The 15,117-nt window shown below is 59.3% G+C and overlaps 3 protein-coding genes across 3 annotated transcripts in view; 1 reads left to right on the forward strand and 2 right to left on the reverse strand.

Moving 5' to 3' along the window:
• Positions 1–218: 218 nt before the first annotated feature.
• On the reverse strand, positions 219–4,924 carry NOP16 (NOP16 nucleolar protein). The gene is made up of 5 exons (XM_026659522.1): positions 4,773–4,924; positions 4,013–4,127; positions 2,991–3,060; positions 1,597–1,703; positions 219–1,161 (listed from the first exon to the last, which is right to left on the reverse strand). Exons 1-5 carry the CDS (start codon positions 4,877–4,879, stop codon positions 1,018–1,020), a joined length of 543 nt encoding a protein of 180 aa, XP_026515307.1. The 5' UTR covers positions 4,880–4,924; the 3' UTR covers positions 219–1,017.
• Positions 4,925–5,130: 206 nt separating this feature from the next.
• HIGD2A (HIG1 hypoxia inducible domain family member 2A) lies at positions 5,131–6,947 on the forward strand. Its single transcript, XM_026659426.2, has 2 exons — positions 5,131–5,319; positions 5,993–6,947. Exons 1-2 carry the CDS (start codon positions 5,181–5,183, stop codon positions 6,157–6,159), a joined length of 306 nt encoding a protein of 101 aa, XP_026515211.1. The 5' UTR covers positions 5,131–5,180; the 3' UTR covers positions 6,160–6,947.
• Positions 6,948–11,061: 4,114 nt separating this feature from the next.
• The window catches only part of CLTB (clathrin light chain B), a 6,607-nt gene continuing 2,551 nt past the window's right edge, over positions 11,062–15,117 (reverse strand). The window contains exons 2-6 of the mRNA XM_026659336.1: positions 14,893–15,033; positions 13,865–13,982; positions 13,090–13,201; positions 12,431–12,484; positions 11,062–11,474 (exon numbers count right to left, since the gene is read on the reverse strand). Of these exons, the coding sequence (XP_026515121.1) occupies positions 11,303–11,474; positions 12,431–12,484; positions 13,090–13,201; positions 13,865–13,982; positions 14,893–15,033 (597 nt within the window). The 3' untranslated portion in view covers positions 11,062–11,302. The remainder of the gene's footprint in view (positions 11,475–12,430; positions 12,485–13,089; positions 13,202–13,864; positions 13,983–14,892; positions 15,034–15,117) is intronic.

Here is a 15,117-nt window from a genome sequence, read left to right on the forward strand (position 1 = left end):
AGAAGGGCAGAGGCAGAGGGATCTGGTGCGGTGCGGGGTGAGCAGAGCCCAGAGGCTGCGAGCTGCTCTCGGTTACCAAGGGGATGACACCCTCCTTGCTGTACCACTGAAGAGCCCCTGGGAGGGACAGGGGTTCTCTAGGGCCAGTGATAGTCAGCCTGAGGCACAGGAGCAGCACGTGGCTCTTTGCAGCACCTGATATTAAAACACTGATGTCGTGATTAACCAATCAGGATGCTTTTACTAGATTAACCAATTGCAGTTGATAAAATACTTGGTCAGTCGTTTTGCTGTGAGAATAATCGATAAAAACTAAATATTTCCTTGTCAGACTGTTTAAATATGACTAGTACGATAGTAAATGGAACGATGAATTCACACGACTGTGGCTTTTGGGGTACCGCTGATCGCTAATCTGGCTCCTGACCCCCGGAGGCCTGAGTATCACTCTGGTAGAGATAAGGGCAAGCGTGCGTCCCGGCAGGTGAACGTGTAGCACTGGGGAAAGGCTGCACCCTGCCAGCCTCTCCTCCCACTCCCAGGGCTGCTGTTCCGAGCAGCCAGCAGCAAAGCCCTGTGGACTCCTGCATGGGGACTGTGAACAATCCCGCCCCATGGCTGCACTGGGCAGGGGGCCACAGCACCACCCGTGAAGAACCAGAGCAGTTCCCAGAATGAAGACTTCCTTGGGTCAGCGCCGGCTCCGCACAGTGCAGGCAGGAGCTGGAGCCCTGGAGCCAGCTGCACTCGGGTGTATTCCTGCTGGTTTGGAAGAGTCTGATTTATTGTAACTCGGAGCTGCAGGACACAAGAGACGGTCTCTCCCCAGCAGCCTGCAGCCACACGGAGGAGCCCGTTCTAGCGCACGCTTGTTCCCACCTCCTAGTTCAGTGAGCCCTGGCCTGCAAACGGTGAAATGGCACCAGCAGGCAGAGTCAATCTTCCCTTGGTTGCCTGGGGAGTGGCAGCATGGGACCTGCAGCTGTGGGTGGGTCCAACAGGGCAGGGTGGGAGCAGTCACTGCTGGTCCATCTTGACCTGCTGCAGGGATGCAGTGAAAGCCTGGAACTCCTCCGGGTAGAAGCGCTTATACACACTGATCTTCCTCTTGATCTGCTTGGGCGTGTCCTGGTAGTAATTCTTCTCATCACGAGCCATGTCCTGGGGGTGGGGAGAGGGGACCGTCAGGGAAGCTGCCTCGCTGGGGGCTGGATGGAGCAGACATCCAGGAGACCCCCACAGCCCAAGAACGAGCACCTCCACAGCCGGCTGCACGCAGCACAGGGTTGGCACCTCGAGCCGCCCACCCGACTCCACTCACAGGCAGGTGTGGTTAGAGGTTGGGTGAAGTTTCATGCAGCCCAAAGGTGACTCAGAGGCAAACCAGGAGATTCAAAGAGCCACTTCCCTGACAGAGCTGCCAGACTGGGATGCAGGCTCCAGGGCACGGAACACCTCTGGCTGCTTCTCGCCGCCCCCCCCCCCCCGGCTAATGATGGGGTTGCCCTGTCGCTCTCCCACTGGCCACAAGCACTGAGGCAGAGGCTCCCAGACACCTCCTCCGACCCTCCCCCCGCAAAGGCAGGGACCACCCACCTTGTAGTTCTCGCCATGGTTCCGTACCATGTACTGCACATAGTCGATAAGGTCTCTGGAGAGCGTCTCTGACTTCTTCTCCGGGAGGCTGGCCTCATACTCCAGCTCTAGGCACCGCAAGCAGAGACACAGTGACGCAGGCAGACAAGAGACAGAACCATGCAGTGTTTCTAAGGACCCCTGACCTGGTATCTGTGGAAATGAGACTGAGCCATCGTCACTGGCAGTGGCTGGTCTATCTCGGGGACACATCCCGCATTAATGGCCACTCCCCGTTCGTGGCGGCAGAGACACCAACACCTAGTAACCCGCAGCACTGCAGCTCAGTGGCTTAGAGCAGAGAACACGCCTTCGAAGTTCCCAGACTCAAGGCCGCCTACCACACGTGATGTGTGTCTGCCTCATCGGCTCAGTGGCCAGCTCCAGTGCTCAGATCTGAGAGCAGGCAGGAGGGTTGGCATGAAGAGATATGCCCTGGCTGGGGGATCAGAGATAGAGCGATTAAATCCCAAGCCAGGGACAGAAGCTGGCAGGGCCTTTGACGCTTTTGCCAGAGCAGACACTTTGAGGGATTCGGATGGTGACGTTCAGGGGCTAATGACTCCTAAACCCAGCTGGGCCAAGGTCCAGCTCACACATCACTATGGGACAGAGTCTCCCTAACAGCCTGTATTACACGAGGCGCAACTGTCATCTCCCACCTCACAGCCACACGCTACTACGTCTCAGAGGACTCAGAGGGCTGCAGGAAGCTTTCCAGGATGCTCCTGGGGGCTTGTAGTCCTGCTACAGAAACCAGCTTTCACCCACCCCCTTTTTGATAGGGCAACAAGCCAACAGGCTTTGCCTCTTCCTTTCCTTGTTGCAAAGAGCACCAGAGATCAGTGGGTCTCTGAGAACGATCAGAGCTCTCCCTGGTGAGAAGGAACCAAGGCAAGGCCCAGAGGAGTGGGGAGGGGAAGTGGAATCCATCAGACAGATCCTCCCCTAGGGCACAGAGCAGAGAACCTGAACCAGTGGTAGCTCCGCTCGAGGAACAGGGGTTGTTGGCTACTTGAGCTCCCTCTGCTGGCTGCCCCCACAAGCAGAGAGTTCTAAAGCCATGTCTGACATCTGTGGCAAAGCAGCAGCTCCAGAAGAATAAATGGCAGAGTCGTGGCACAGCAGGGATCCGTAATCCTTGGCTGAAGGGTGCCTACTGCAACAGCCAATACCCAAGCTTTGCCCAATTGAGGGCAAGTTACCAACCCACCCAGGAGCCTGAGAGCGGCACCTCGTTCGCAGGAAACGAGCACAGTGGGAACTGCAGTGCCCAGAGGCTGCAGCTCTGCTCTGGAGGGCTGCAGTGGCCAGCAAAGCGAGCGCTCTTCGAACCAGAGGAGGGTGGTACCAACCGTCCAGGACGTAAGGCTTCTGCACAACTCTCTTCCCTTTGTCTTGGCCATCAACCTCCATTTCCATCACCTGCATTGAATGGGAGACGAGACAGCTCAAGAAAACTCCATTCACCTGGGGCTCATGCATTCAGACATGGCTTTGGAGGCTGTTCCTTCCCCAGCCAGCTGTTGCACCACTGACCGTCTTAAACACATTTCCTAGTCCATGTAACTACGACCACCTCGGCGTTTGAAAAGCCTCATTTACCCTTCACTTCTTATGCAGTTTGGCTGGCCTAGAGTCACTGCCCAAGTTGAGGAAATGCCTATGTGAACATAGATGCTTTCAGGTTCTTGATCACAAGCCCGGTGACAATATTTGCTAGGGCCAAGTTTGGCCTGACAGCATCTGCTTTAACAAAGAGGGGGACTGATCACTGCTTTCTGCCCCTCTGAGCCAAGTGAAGCATCTCCAGGCTAACCCCACTGCCCCTGGCTAATGAATCCCCAAGGAAAAGACTCAGGAGCTCCTTGCACATGCGCGTAAGCTCTCCCTGCATTGCCACTCCCAGCCCTCCACACACACACTCACTAGAGAAAGAATCAAGATGGCAGACCTCACTGAGTCCACACACCAGGGACCAAGGCAGGGCACGTTTTCTAGTACCTTGTCCAGTCTAGTTAGGGGTCTCCTATTGTGACTGGGCATCCACCAGTGCCCTTGGAGAATTGTCACCCATCCAAGTTGGGGAGTGTTGCCAGATAACCCAGCTGATGTTTTCCCTTATGTTCATTTCCACTCCTTGGGCCCCCTCTTGATCCACGGGGTTTAGCCTCTTGGGAGAAGTGTAAAAAGCAACAGAGAGTCCTGTGGCACCTTTAAGACTAACAGATGTATTGGAGCATAAGCTTTCGTGCTCCAATACATCTGTTAGTCTATAAGGTGCCACAGGACTCTCTGTTGCTTTTTACAGATCCAGACTAACACGCCTACCCCTCTGACACTTGGGAGAAGTGTGTTTCTCTTATGCTGTACTTACCGGTAGCTGCCTTTTCCGGATGGGAATCGCCTTGTTGGGGTCTGCAGCCAGCCCCATTTCAGCCAGGTTCTGAGACACGGACTTGGTTCTGTCCCACGCATGTCTGATGTGGGAGCTGGCCAGAGACAAAAGAGGGAGGAAAGTGGCGATTTCACACCCATCCCCACATCAGTCGATGGCCCATCCATGCAGTAAGAGCCTTGTTCCCACTACCTGTGTCTGGCCGGAGGGAGCCTCAGGAAACCCCACACTTCCACCCCCTCTGGGGCCAGGGCAGACACTCCCAGGAGCAGGGTCTTTAATTCTCCTGCAGCAGCGGTGACCCCTTTATGAGGTGGCTTGCACCCTAGTAGGGGAGGGCTGTCCTGAGGGGTGCAGCCTCCCCCCGACCCACTGCACGGCCTAACCAGCGATGGAGTCCAGAATACTGCCCACTCTGCCCCACGGCAGGGACCCACCCTCTCCCCTCGGTCCAGATCCCCCCGCTCCCCCCCAGTCCCTCCTCCTCCCCCCCCCCCCCGACCCGCTCCTCTCAGCCCCTCCTCCCCCCAGCTTCGGCCCGGCCCGCTCCCCCCTCCCAGCGTTTCCTTCCTCCCCCCCAGCCCCTCCCCTCGGTCCAGATCCCCCCGTTTACCCCCAGTCCCACCTCCTCTCCGGCCCAGGTTCGACCCGGCTCCTCCTCCTCCCGGCCCGCTCCGCTCCCCCCAGCCCCTCCCCTCGGTCCAGATCCCCCCGGCCCGGCCCGGCCCGGCCCGCTCACCATTCGATACGGGGCGCCGCCCGCTTGCGGCTCTGCCGGTTCAGCCGCTTGCGGTTGACGCTGTAGCCGAACTTTTGGCGCCGGTTTTTCCCTTTGGCTTTCGGCATCGCGGCGGCTCCGAGCTCACGCGGCCGCAGTCAGAGACCCCAGGGCCGCCGGGCTGGGCCGAGCGCTGGGCGTGATGGGAAATGTAGTTCTACTGTGAGGGCTTCCCTAAGACCTTCGCTAGGGTCTGGTCTGGTGTGGACTACATATCCCAGAAGGCCTTGCGCTCACTCGAAGGGCTGCAACCGTAGGGCCTGCTGGGATATGTAGTCCCACGGCTGCAATTGACTTCCGTTCCAAGTACGGTGGCTGAGGAGGCTCCTTGGCAGTCACCTTCCTGTGCTGCTCGCGGGAGTGGTGACCATGGCTCAGAGCTCCCCGCCGCCCTTTGACCCCAGCAGCCCCCCCCTTATCGAGGGCTTCATCCCCACCCCCCTGCACCGCGAGGGGTTCCGGGACAAGTTCCTGCGCAAGAGCCGCGAGAACCCGCTGGTGCCCATCGGTGAGTGGGTCTGGGGGGAGCGGGGAGCCGGGGGGGCGGGAGTGAGGGGTCTGGGGGGGCAGGGGGAACTGGGGGGCGGGAGCGAGGGGCTGGGGTGGGTGGGTCTGGGGGCAGTGGGAACGAGGGGTCTGGGGGGGCGGGAGCGAGGGGCTGGGGTGGGCGGGTCTGGGGGCAGTGGGAACGAGGGGCCTGGGTGGGACAGAGTGCATTAGAGGTGAGGGGGAAGGTGTGGCATGGGGGAAGCTAGGGGGCTGGGTGCCTGTTGGGGTGTGGGGGCATATCTGAGGGGAGTGGGGAGCTAGGAGTCTGGGGGAGGGGGGTCCAGAATCAGGGGCAGGGATGACGCGAGGACGAGTAGGAGGAAGCGGGGCTGAGTGAATACCCTTCCCCATCCCATCAATGAGGGGTTTGGGAATGCTCAGGAAATGGGACATAACCCAGGGAGAGCCCTTGGGGTGGCCCTCTCCTGCCGGACGGTGTTATCCAGTGCCTACTAACCCTGCGGGCAGGGAGAGGGAGGTGAAGCAGGGGAAATGGGGTGGGGAGGGAGGAGACATTGAGGTTTGGGGGAAAGGGGTGGAGTGAGGGGTGACCCACAGGGGCCCTGAACCCTGCCCCACAGATCTCAGCCTACTGCCCCCCACTAACCTCCCACTGTTGTCCCTCTCTGTAGGCTGCCTCTCCACTGCAGGGGCTCTGACCTATGGACTCATTTGCTTCCAGAAGGGCAATACCCACCAGTCCCAGCTGATGATGCGGGCCCGTGTCCTGGCTCAGGGCTTCACCATTGCTGCCATCATGGTGGGGGTAGTGGCCACAGCAATGAAAGCTCAGAAGTGAGGTCAGGCTGGCCATGAGCCGCAGCCTCCAGGAGTGGACAGACAACCTGTGCTTCATGTCGTAGAAATGCGCCCTTTGGCTGCTCTCATCTTGCTGGGGGACCAGCTCAATGGTGGTGGTGGTGGAGCAATTATTAAAGATCCTACTGGGTTCTAGAGTTTTGGAAATGCAGCGAATACACCTGAGTGATTAAACCTAAAACTTGACCTGCGAGATTTCTTGACTCCATGGGCACTCATCCTTTCCTGGGGGACCCACAGGCAGCATCAGGATAAGGCCTCTGTCTCTAGCACCCAGCATTATTAATGGCCGTTGGACCCATTGCCTTGGTGACCCCCATGGGGAAGGGGCTGTGCTGAGGCTTAGGCAAATCAAGTGATGCACCTTTCCGGGCAGGGAGTGGGAGAAAGAGAGCAGTCCCTCTCTCTGGGGCTAGATCCTGTCTAGAGAGATCACATCCCATGACCAGGGCTTGTCTGGAGAGAATGGGTGATCGATTAGGTTACCAACCATAAGCCAACTACACCCGTGCTTCGTAAAGAGAAAATTGCAGTGAGATTCTGATCAGGACATTGAATTCCAAAGCAGAGGGAAATTGTGAAGGGTTCTTGCGTACTATGGTGGTGGGGGAAGGAGGGGGAAACAGGTAGAGAACCACTACCTTGCTGCTGTAGTGATGGAGATTAGGACACAGGAAATGTAGCTTGCTGTTAGAATGTGTGAAATTGGAGGGTTTCAAAGGTGGGGTCAGATAAGGTCTGTGGTTTTTTTAATAATATTTTGGTTGGAGTTTAGTTTCACAGCAGTTAATCAACCTTTGTCATGAACTAGAACTTCCTGTGTTCTGAGTCTCTAATGCCCAACGGGAGCAGTATTTTCTCCTGTCTTAACAAACTTCCCAGCAGGAGACTCCATCTGAAAGCTCTCCATGCATTAATTGGAAGGTATTTAGTATTAACATTGAAAGATGGGGAAAAACCCAGATAAGGGCAAAAATCTCAATGAATAAGGATCCTCCTTTAGCAGATATTGATGTAGCTACAAAGTATTATAAAGAATCTTTGGTCTTCCTAGGTCAGACATGCAGAGCTGGGGTGGGAGGATTTAATGAGAGGGAGGGAAATGGTCTGTTGAATCTAATCATCGTATCTGCTGGGTGTAGTTCTCCCGTCCTTCCTTTTGGCAGCTGCATAGTGCAGGACTCTGATGGAGAAAGGCAGAAAGCAGATGGTATTGACAGCACCAAACTGGTGGCTGGGGTCCTGCATTGAGCAGCTGACAAAAGGAAGGATATGAGGAGCTACACACAGCAGACGCGATGATCTAAGCAGAAGATTCGTGCCATGAGGGCGTCTCCATGCCATATTGTGTCCAGGGAATCTTTGTGACTGGGGAGGGTCCCAGCTTGCCTCTCAGATCCCGGGAGGTTTGCTGCCCTGTACTCGTAAACAGAGCCAAATGGCCTAGAATCTTTGAGACACTGAATGCGGAAGCCTATGAGGGCAACTTCTCTGAGTAGAATAAAGCTACTTGGAGCTGGACAGAAGGAAGTCAGAGAACAAAGACTCCCATCACCCTTCCCCTGGCCAGAGCCCAGGGGCTTGCATTGGCCATTTGGATGGACAGGGTGTTTTGTTTCAGTCAAGGGCGCTGTGGCTTTGGATCTCGGCCCAGGAGGAAGGGATTGTGGGGTTAGTCTGACAAAGTGCCTTGTTCGTTTGCAATGTGGCGGGGCTCAGAGCGGTGGGGTTGGCTGATCTCACCCAGCCAGGATCTGCTTCACAATGGGCTGTTTGGATTGAAGGTAATGGGAGTTTCGCTATAGCTGACGCCCTAGCGTCAGGCATGCTGAGGTCCTTGTCTCTGTTGGGAATAAAGACAGCCAGGTCACGTGAACCTCCGCTTTGGAAGTAGCCCGTAGAGTAAATTCAAGCTAGAAGAGCAGGTCCTGTGCATGTTCCGCCCTGGTCCTGGGAGGTGGCTTGCAGGAGGCCGGTGCATTTGTATCTGATCATGTTGACAGGTGAAACTGTTTCTCTTCAGTTGGGTGGAGGCTGCTGTTAATAAACCTTCCTTTGGCTGAAGAAACTCCATGTCTTGGCTCTATCACTCGTGCTACCTCCAAAGAGGACTCTGCATTGCACAACTGGAGCTGACTTGTTTCAGGCCAGGGGGCAGCTGCTTCTACCATCCCATCCAGCAAGGCTCTGAGCCCCCCTCCCCTGGAGCCACGGGCCCAGTTCCGGGCGAGGGTCCGCACAACAAAAGCTACCCCAGATGCTGAAGTCTGAATGGAGCGAGACTGGCAATGTCTGCTCAGGAGAATCCAGCTGTGTGGGGGAAGCCCAACTCCAAACACGATCCCGATTAGCTCTCTGCTTCCTGGAGGCTCCGAATTCATCAGCCACCCTGAGCCGAGCTGAGCCCACAGCCACTGCTGGAAGTAAAGCTGCGGAATGAACCCAGCTCACTCCTGCTTTGCCTTGAGGTTGGCTCCCCTCCCTAAGGTCTCCTTTTAGCCCTGCTGCGAGCGAGGCCCCAGTCTGTGGAGTGCTTTGCGGGCTCAGCACTGCAGCTGCAGCGGATTCCCCCACGCCCGCTCAGAGACGCGTCAGCCTAGAAAGAAAGCAAGCGAGCGGCTGCTCCTTGGGCTGGGTTGGAGTCATGTCAGTTTATTTGTACAAGGTCACATATACCAAAGCTGGGGGGACACACAACAGCCAGAGCTGCCACCTGGGATGGAGGAGGAGCCGGGCCCTTGTCTGTAAAGCAGCAGCACCAGCTATCACCCTGGGGTCCTGCTCCCTGCTAGAAATGAGTGCAGGATGCCCGGGCCAGGCTTCCTGCTGGTAGGCGTACAAGGCAGGGTAGGGGGACTCTCCCATGGGCTAGCCGGGTGGCTTAGGCTCCCCAAGCCTGCAGAGGCTGGGCTACCACCCTCAGCCGCTGACACACCCAGTAATTAACAGACCAGCCTGGGAGCGGCCAGCACAGCCTGTGTGAAAGGAGGCATCGCTGTCACTGGCATGAAAAGTCAAGCCCACCCTCCATTCGTGCAGGTGCTAGGCCCAGTTTCAGGCTGCTGCTCGGCCGCTATCAGGGTCCTGGAGCAGGGAATCCCGGCCTGGCGTCCGGAGCAGCCACATCCTCCTGCCAAGAGCCGCAGCCCTAGACCTGGCCTAACCCACCTGAGCAGCAGGACTAAACTGGGGCCGGGTCTGCAGGGGAGAGAGGATCCCCTGTGCCTCACCCCATTGGCTGGAAGGGGCTCCTGGCTTTATGGACTTTGCCCTGAGCTCCCTGCCAGTGTCTCCTCCCCACCCAGCACACCAGGCTGCATGCCCTGTGCGAGGTCCCCGTGAGTGCTGTACCACACCTGACCCAGACCCTGCCCAAGGCGAATGCGGCCAGGACAGAGACGGCAAGAACATGGCAGGAGGCAGAGCCCCAGGGCGAAGTGGGTCTAGCGTGCCTGTCTGCTCTTGAGTGCAGAGATGGTTTCTGGGCTTCAGGCTCCCTGTGCTCGGAGCTGGATGGGGCTGCCCTGGCCCCACCAAGCACCTATTGACAGAGCAGGTGAGAAGGGGCTTGGGGAGGAAACTGAGCCCCCTCCTCAAAGGGCATCACTCGGGGGAGGAGAGTGGAGTCCCTTTAGCTGGCAGGCCAGGGGTGGGACAAAAGAAACAGCAGCAAAGGAACGCGCAGCCACAAGCCACTAGGCCAGGCTGCCTCAGCCGGTACCTGTCCCCACCCCAGGCCCTCCCCTTACTTTTCCAGGGCCCATCAGTTGCTCAGAGGCAGGGCAGAGTCCAAACACCAGAGCTAGAGTTTTTCCTCGGGGAGTATCAAGTCCATGCAGGGGTGGGTGGGTGGGCGGGCGGGCGGGGGTTTTCTCTCCCTGGCCAAGCGCAAACAGGGATCTCAGCCCGTGTCTCCTGCAGCAGGGGAGGGGCAGCTCTGCTTGAGCTCAGCACTCCCCTCCCAGCCACCTTCACATAGGAGCAGAGGAAGTGCCGGAGCAGCTCAGCCCAGGGGCCCATCTAGCCTGGTATCCTGGCTCCATGATAGCCCAGGAGCAGGTGCTCCAGAGGGAGGAACAAGGAGCAGTGGTGGAATAAGCTCCCCTAGGGGAGATGTCTCCTGAACCCTGACCTTGACTTGTCAAACCCATGGATGTGTCCTTAGCCTCTCCCCTGAGCCAGCCGCATGCCCAATCCCGTGAGCTCAGCCTCAGCACTGTCCTGTGGCAGAGAGTTCCCCAGGGCAGGGGTAGCCGCTGCCATTGCCTCTCCGGTCCTGCAATGCCAGAGACACAGACTAACAGTGGAGGAGGAGCTGGGGGTCATGCTCCTGCATGCTCTCAGCTCTGCCCTGCCTGGAGTGCCCCGACTGAGTTTTCCCTGGCAGCTTGTGTGCAGCCAGCCGCTGCCTCCAGCCGACGTCACACCTGTGCAGCCATGACCCGGCCCTGCCCCTCCCAGCGTCACAGCCACCCCCTGCAGGCAGCGCAGTGTCATCCCCCGTTACAGGCGGACACAGGAGGGCCAGGGTCCCATGAGGAGTTGGGATTAGAACCCAGGCGTCCTGGCTCCCAGCCCCATGCTAGGATACTAGACAATGCTGCCTCTCATCCCACTCTCACCCAGTGCCGTGGCCAAGAGGCAGCAGGGTCTGCTCCCACCGGCCTGGCTCAGCTCTCTGCCCCGGGGGAAGAAGCTGGATGGGTCTGAGGCAGAGATGGGAGAGTCGATGTGAGGGACGGCAAGGAGACCCCGGGATCTCTCGCAGTGTCAGAGGCCTGTGCCTGGCCTGTCGGCGTCGAGCTCCCTGCCCCAGAGGCAGCGGGGGAGGGAGCCCAGCCCTGTTGCCCAGGGAACCACCATGGTAATAAATAAGTGTAAAAAGAGACCAATGCACCCTTTAAGCAAAGGAAAATCAGGGGACGGTTACAACCAGCAACCCAACCAAACCAGCCACGCACACCAGGGAGCAAAGGGGGCGGGGGAGCGGAGGCAGGGGCAGCAGCGCCCCTTGCTGGCGTCCGACTGAACCTGCTGTGCTTGTCCAGGCGAGCCCGCTGGCGGAGGAATGGCCCGTGTCCTCCCCTGCCCCCCCCCGCTCTTTGGTCATGCTGGGCGGGCGGCTAGCGGGACAGGGGCGTCTGTTTGAGGGAAATGAGCACCGAGCGCATCCTCGACACGTCCTTCCATTGCTTGCTGCTTTTGGGGTTGAAGTCACACAGCTGGGCCACCTTCTCCCACTCCGTGCCGGGGTTTTCTTCCTTGGACTCCTTCAGGAAGACTTCCTCCGAGGCCCTGCGGGAGAGGGGGCTGCTGGGTCTCCCTCCTGAGACCAGGGCGGTTCCCGTTTCCCAGTGGGTTGGACCCAGGGGCTGCTAGACACCACACCTGCCCTCCCACCCGGTTCACCCCCATCGCCTCGCCCATGATCAGGCAACGCCCCCTCCTTCCGGGACACAGAGTCCTGGCTGGGCCATTCCAGAGCAAGCGCTTGGGGCTGCAGAACTAGGAGAGAGAGAGACCACAGGCGATCCGGGGGCCCCAGCCAGCTGCTCCCAGGAGAGACTAGCAGCCCGCCCCTTTGCTTTGGGGATGTGGGTAGCCCAGTGTCACAAACAACAGCCTCGGGAATAGCCTGGCCATTGCTATCCTACTGGCCTAGAGCCGCTGGGCTCAGCACAGCCAACCTGCCTGCCCGAGCCTGGGCCAGCCCCAACCACGCACACGCCCAGCTTGCAAACTATCCTCCCCGTCCAGCTGCTGGGCTCACGCTCCCAGATCTCCAGACCCGAGGCAGCCGGCTCCTGTGCCCCTGGGCCCCGGCTCCCAGCAGTGAGCGAGGCTCTTACACACCCAGACAGAGCCGTCTGCCTCACGTGAAGGGTGCCCCAGGTGCTGACCCTCCCTGCGCTCAGACTCCGGGGGGCCTGCGCTCACCTGGGACGTTGCCAGCCAGCCCTGGGGAGGCAGGTGCAGCAATCCCTCCCAGGGGCGTGGGGGGCAAATTCTTGATGGGGCACCTCCCCCCTTTCTACCTGCCTCAACAGGCATGATCCAAAGCCCCACTCACCTCTTGTGAATCTGCCAGTAGGACGTGCTCAGCTGGGTGCCCACCCCCACCCTTGAGGCCAAGGGCCCCTGGGAACCCCTATCTGGGCAGTGAGTGTCTCTGAGGTTTGAAATCCCCAGGCCCGCCTGGCTCCCCCAGGGCCCTCTAGGGAAAGGACACAGAGACAGCAAGAGGCACATACACGTAGCCGATCACGTCGGCGTCCGGCTGCTGGTAAAATGCTTTGTCAGCAATCCTAGCGCGTGAGCAGGAGACAGGGAGAGCAGAGGCAGAGCAGCCAGGCAGGCAAAGGGTTAGAGAGAGAGAGACGGGGTTAGTGTCCTTCCCCAGCACGACGGGGCAGGGAACCCGTTCCGATTCGCTAGTGACCCCGGGCTCCCGGCAGCAGGGCAGGAACATAGAAACCCCCCAGTGCGAGGCAGGCAGTGAAATCGGACTGACTCGGTGCTTAGATGCCACAGCACCAGCATCACGGAAACAAGCATCTCGCAGAGTCCGGACGGGATGAGACCTTCCGGAACGAGGCATCTCCTCCGCAGGGCATCGCAACAGCCAGGGCACCTCTCAGAGGAGTAGGGGTGTGACCCCATTTCTTGACAAAGATCCCCACCACCACTCTGCTGCTGGGCTCCAGCCCAGGGGTGGCTGCGTTTCAAGGTCCCCGGGGACTGGGAGCTATTATTGACAGTGACTATTGCCGGTAAGAGCCACTGTGGATCTGGCTTTAGGAGGACTCTGGGTGGACCAGCCCCGGGCACCTCGTCTGGCTGCACGCAGCTCAGCTGAGCGACAGGCTCCCTGCACCCCCGGCCGGCCCCACCGCCCCATCCCCCGCCATACCTGTTGTTAACTCGGTTCTTCTCCATCTGCTCACTCTGACGCACGTTCCACTCCTCCAGGTCCTTCTTGGCCTTTTCACGCCATTCCTGCTCCATCACCTTCGAAGCAGCATCTGGAGCACAAGCAGGACAGACGGTCAGCAGGCTCTGCTGCAGGGGGGGCCCACCCCGTCTGGGTCAGCTCGCTCCCTTGGCGGGAGAACAGAAGCAGACAGGGCTGTACAGGCAGCAGGGTCCTGTCAGAGACTCTTGTCCTGGGGCAGATGCTCACGTCACCAGACCACCCTGCTGCTCCAGCATAAGGTGGCAGGAGCTTCCCATCCTCCCAGTTAAGCGCATGCCCGAGGGACTCTGCAGCCCCCAAGGACGAGGCTTTCAGCGCCCGCGTGTGGCCCACTCTCTCCAGGCCCGCCGAGCAGCAGCACTCCCGCTGCAGAAGCTGGGTGGAGCGCGCAAGAGGAGGCTTCAGTGAGAGAGGTGCTGCAGGCAGTGTAGGAGCTGGGGCACCCACCCACACTTCCTGCCGGGAGCCTGGCCGTTGGGTTGGCGCCCCAGCCAGGGTCAGGGAACATGAGCCTGGGGCATTTGCTGGCGGGGAGGGCAGGGTGTCTCCCCGGGTGCCCTGGGAGTGTGGCAATGGAGGTATGATCAATGCAGTAGGTAGACGAGGGCTGAAAGGACCTAGAAGCCCATGTTCTCCGCAGCTGCTAGGGCCAGAAGCGGGCAGGGTCTCCACGCTGTGTAGAGGAGCCGCCCGCCCCGCCCACCCCACTCACCCAGCTCCTGCAACCGTTTCTTTTGCTCCTCCCGCCATTTGCGGATGCTCTCGGGCTCCTGGGTCAGCCTGTCAGCCCGGGCGATGGCTGCGTAGCCGTCCGTGGGGCCGTTGGATTCCTGCAGGGGACAAGCACTTCCCCATGAAAAGCAGCCCTCTCCAGCACTCCCTGCCTGCTCCCAGACCCTCCCTAAGCATGGCACAGCTGGCACAGCAAGGGCACGTGTTCAGAGCAGCCCCGGCAGGTGGAACCCCTGCAGAGGGGTGAAGTGTGATGCCCCCCTCTGGATTGATAGTGACCAAACCCACTGAGGGGCCCAAGAGGAAGAACTAGGGGGCTCAGTCTGTTCCCACATCCATAGCAAGGAGCCGACCCCAAGCACCCCTCAGCACAGAGACAGGGCCACCAAGGCCAGACGCCCTCCTCTCCAAAAGGCCAGCTGGCACCTTCTAACAGCATCAAACCCGTCCCACTGCCCAGCTCCTCCCACCCGCCTCCTGCCGAGCAGCCACTCACCGGCGCAACCCGACAGAACTTGCCATTCGCTGCCAACACGACTTTCATGTCTGTCCCCATCACGCCCCCATCAGCTGCTGCTGCTCTGGGGAGGGGCTACGGGCTGCCCCTTTGTGACATCATCCTAACAACTGGCATCACGGGGCAGACGCAGCCACCTGGCTAATGCGCCTGTGATGTCATAGTCATTCTGACGGGGCACTGTCCTGCTACCGATCCCTCCACCCCGCTGGTTGGAACCAGACGCCTCCCTTTTTCTGGGTCCTAGTGTCATACTGTTGGCGTCACACCCTGCCTCTGTGGGGAGAATCCTGGTGTCCCGCCCGCACCGCCGAGTCCCCGGAATGAGGGGCCGGGCACAGTCACCAATAACAAGGGGTGTTCTAGCTCTGGCCAGGGGAGTGCCGAAGCCTCAGTCCCACAGGGCCTGCAAGGTGGTGCTGTTCTGCCCAAGCAAACCCACTGGGTCACTGTTCCTAAGTGCAGGGCAGGGCAAAGGGTCTGGCTCTCACCTGAAAGACATCTCCGTTCACCGTGGCCCCCACGTCCTCAAAATCAGCTGCATTGGAGGCAAGGGAGAAACATGTTACCCAGCTGTTAGCAGCACACGAGGGACCCAAGATTGCTGGTTTCAGCTTGGCACACAGAGCTGTCTGTGTGGGGGTGTGCAGAGCTCATGGCTGAAATAGCGGGGGGCTGGGGGTCATGACTGAATGGCACTGGGAGAGCTGGGGGGG

Source organism: Terrapene carolina, unplaced genomic scaffold (assembly GCF_002925995.2).
Source record: "Terrapene carolina triunguis isolate 2854851 unplaced genomic scaffold, T_m_triunguis-2.0 Scaffold629, whole genome shotgun sequence".
Lineage (NCBI taxonomy): Eukaryota > Metazoa > Chordata > Testudines > Emydidae > Terrapene > Terrapene triunguis.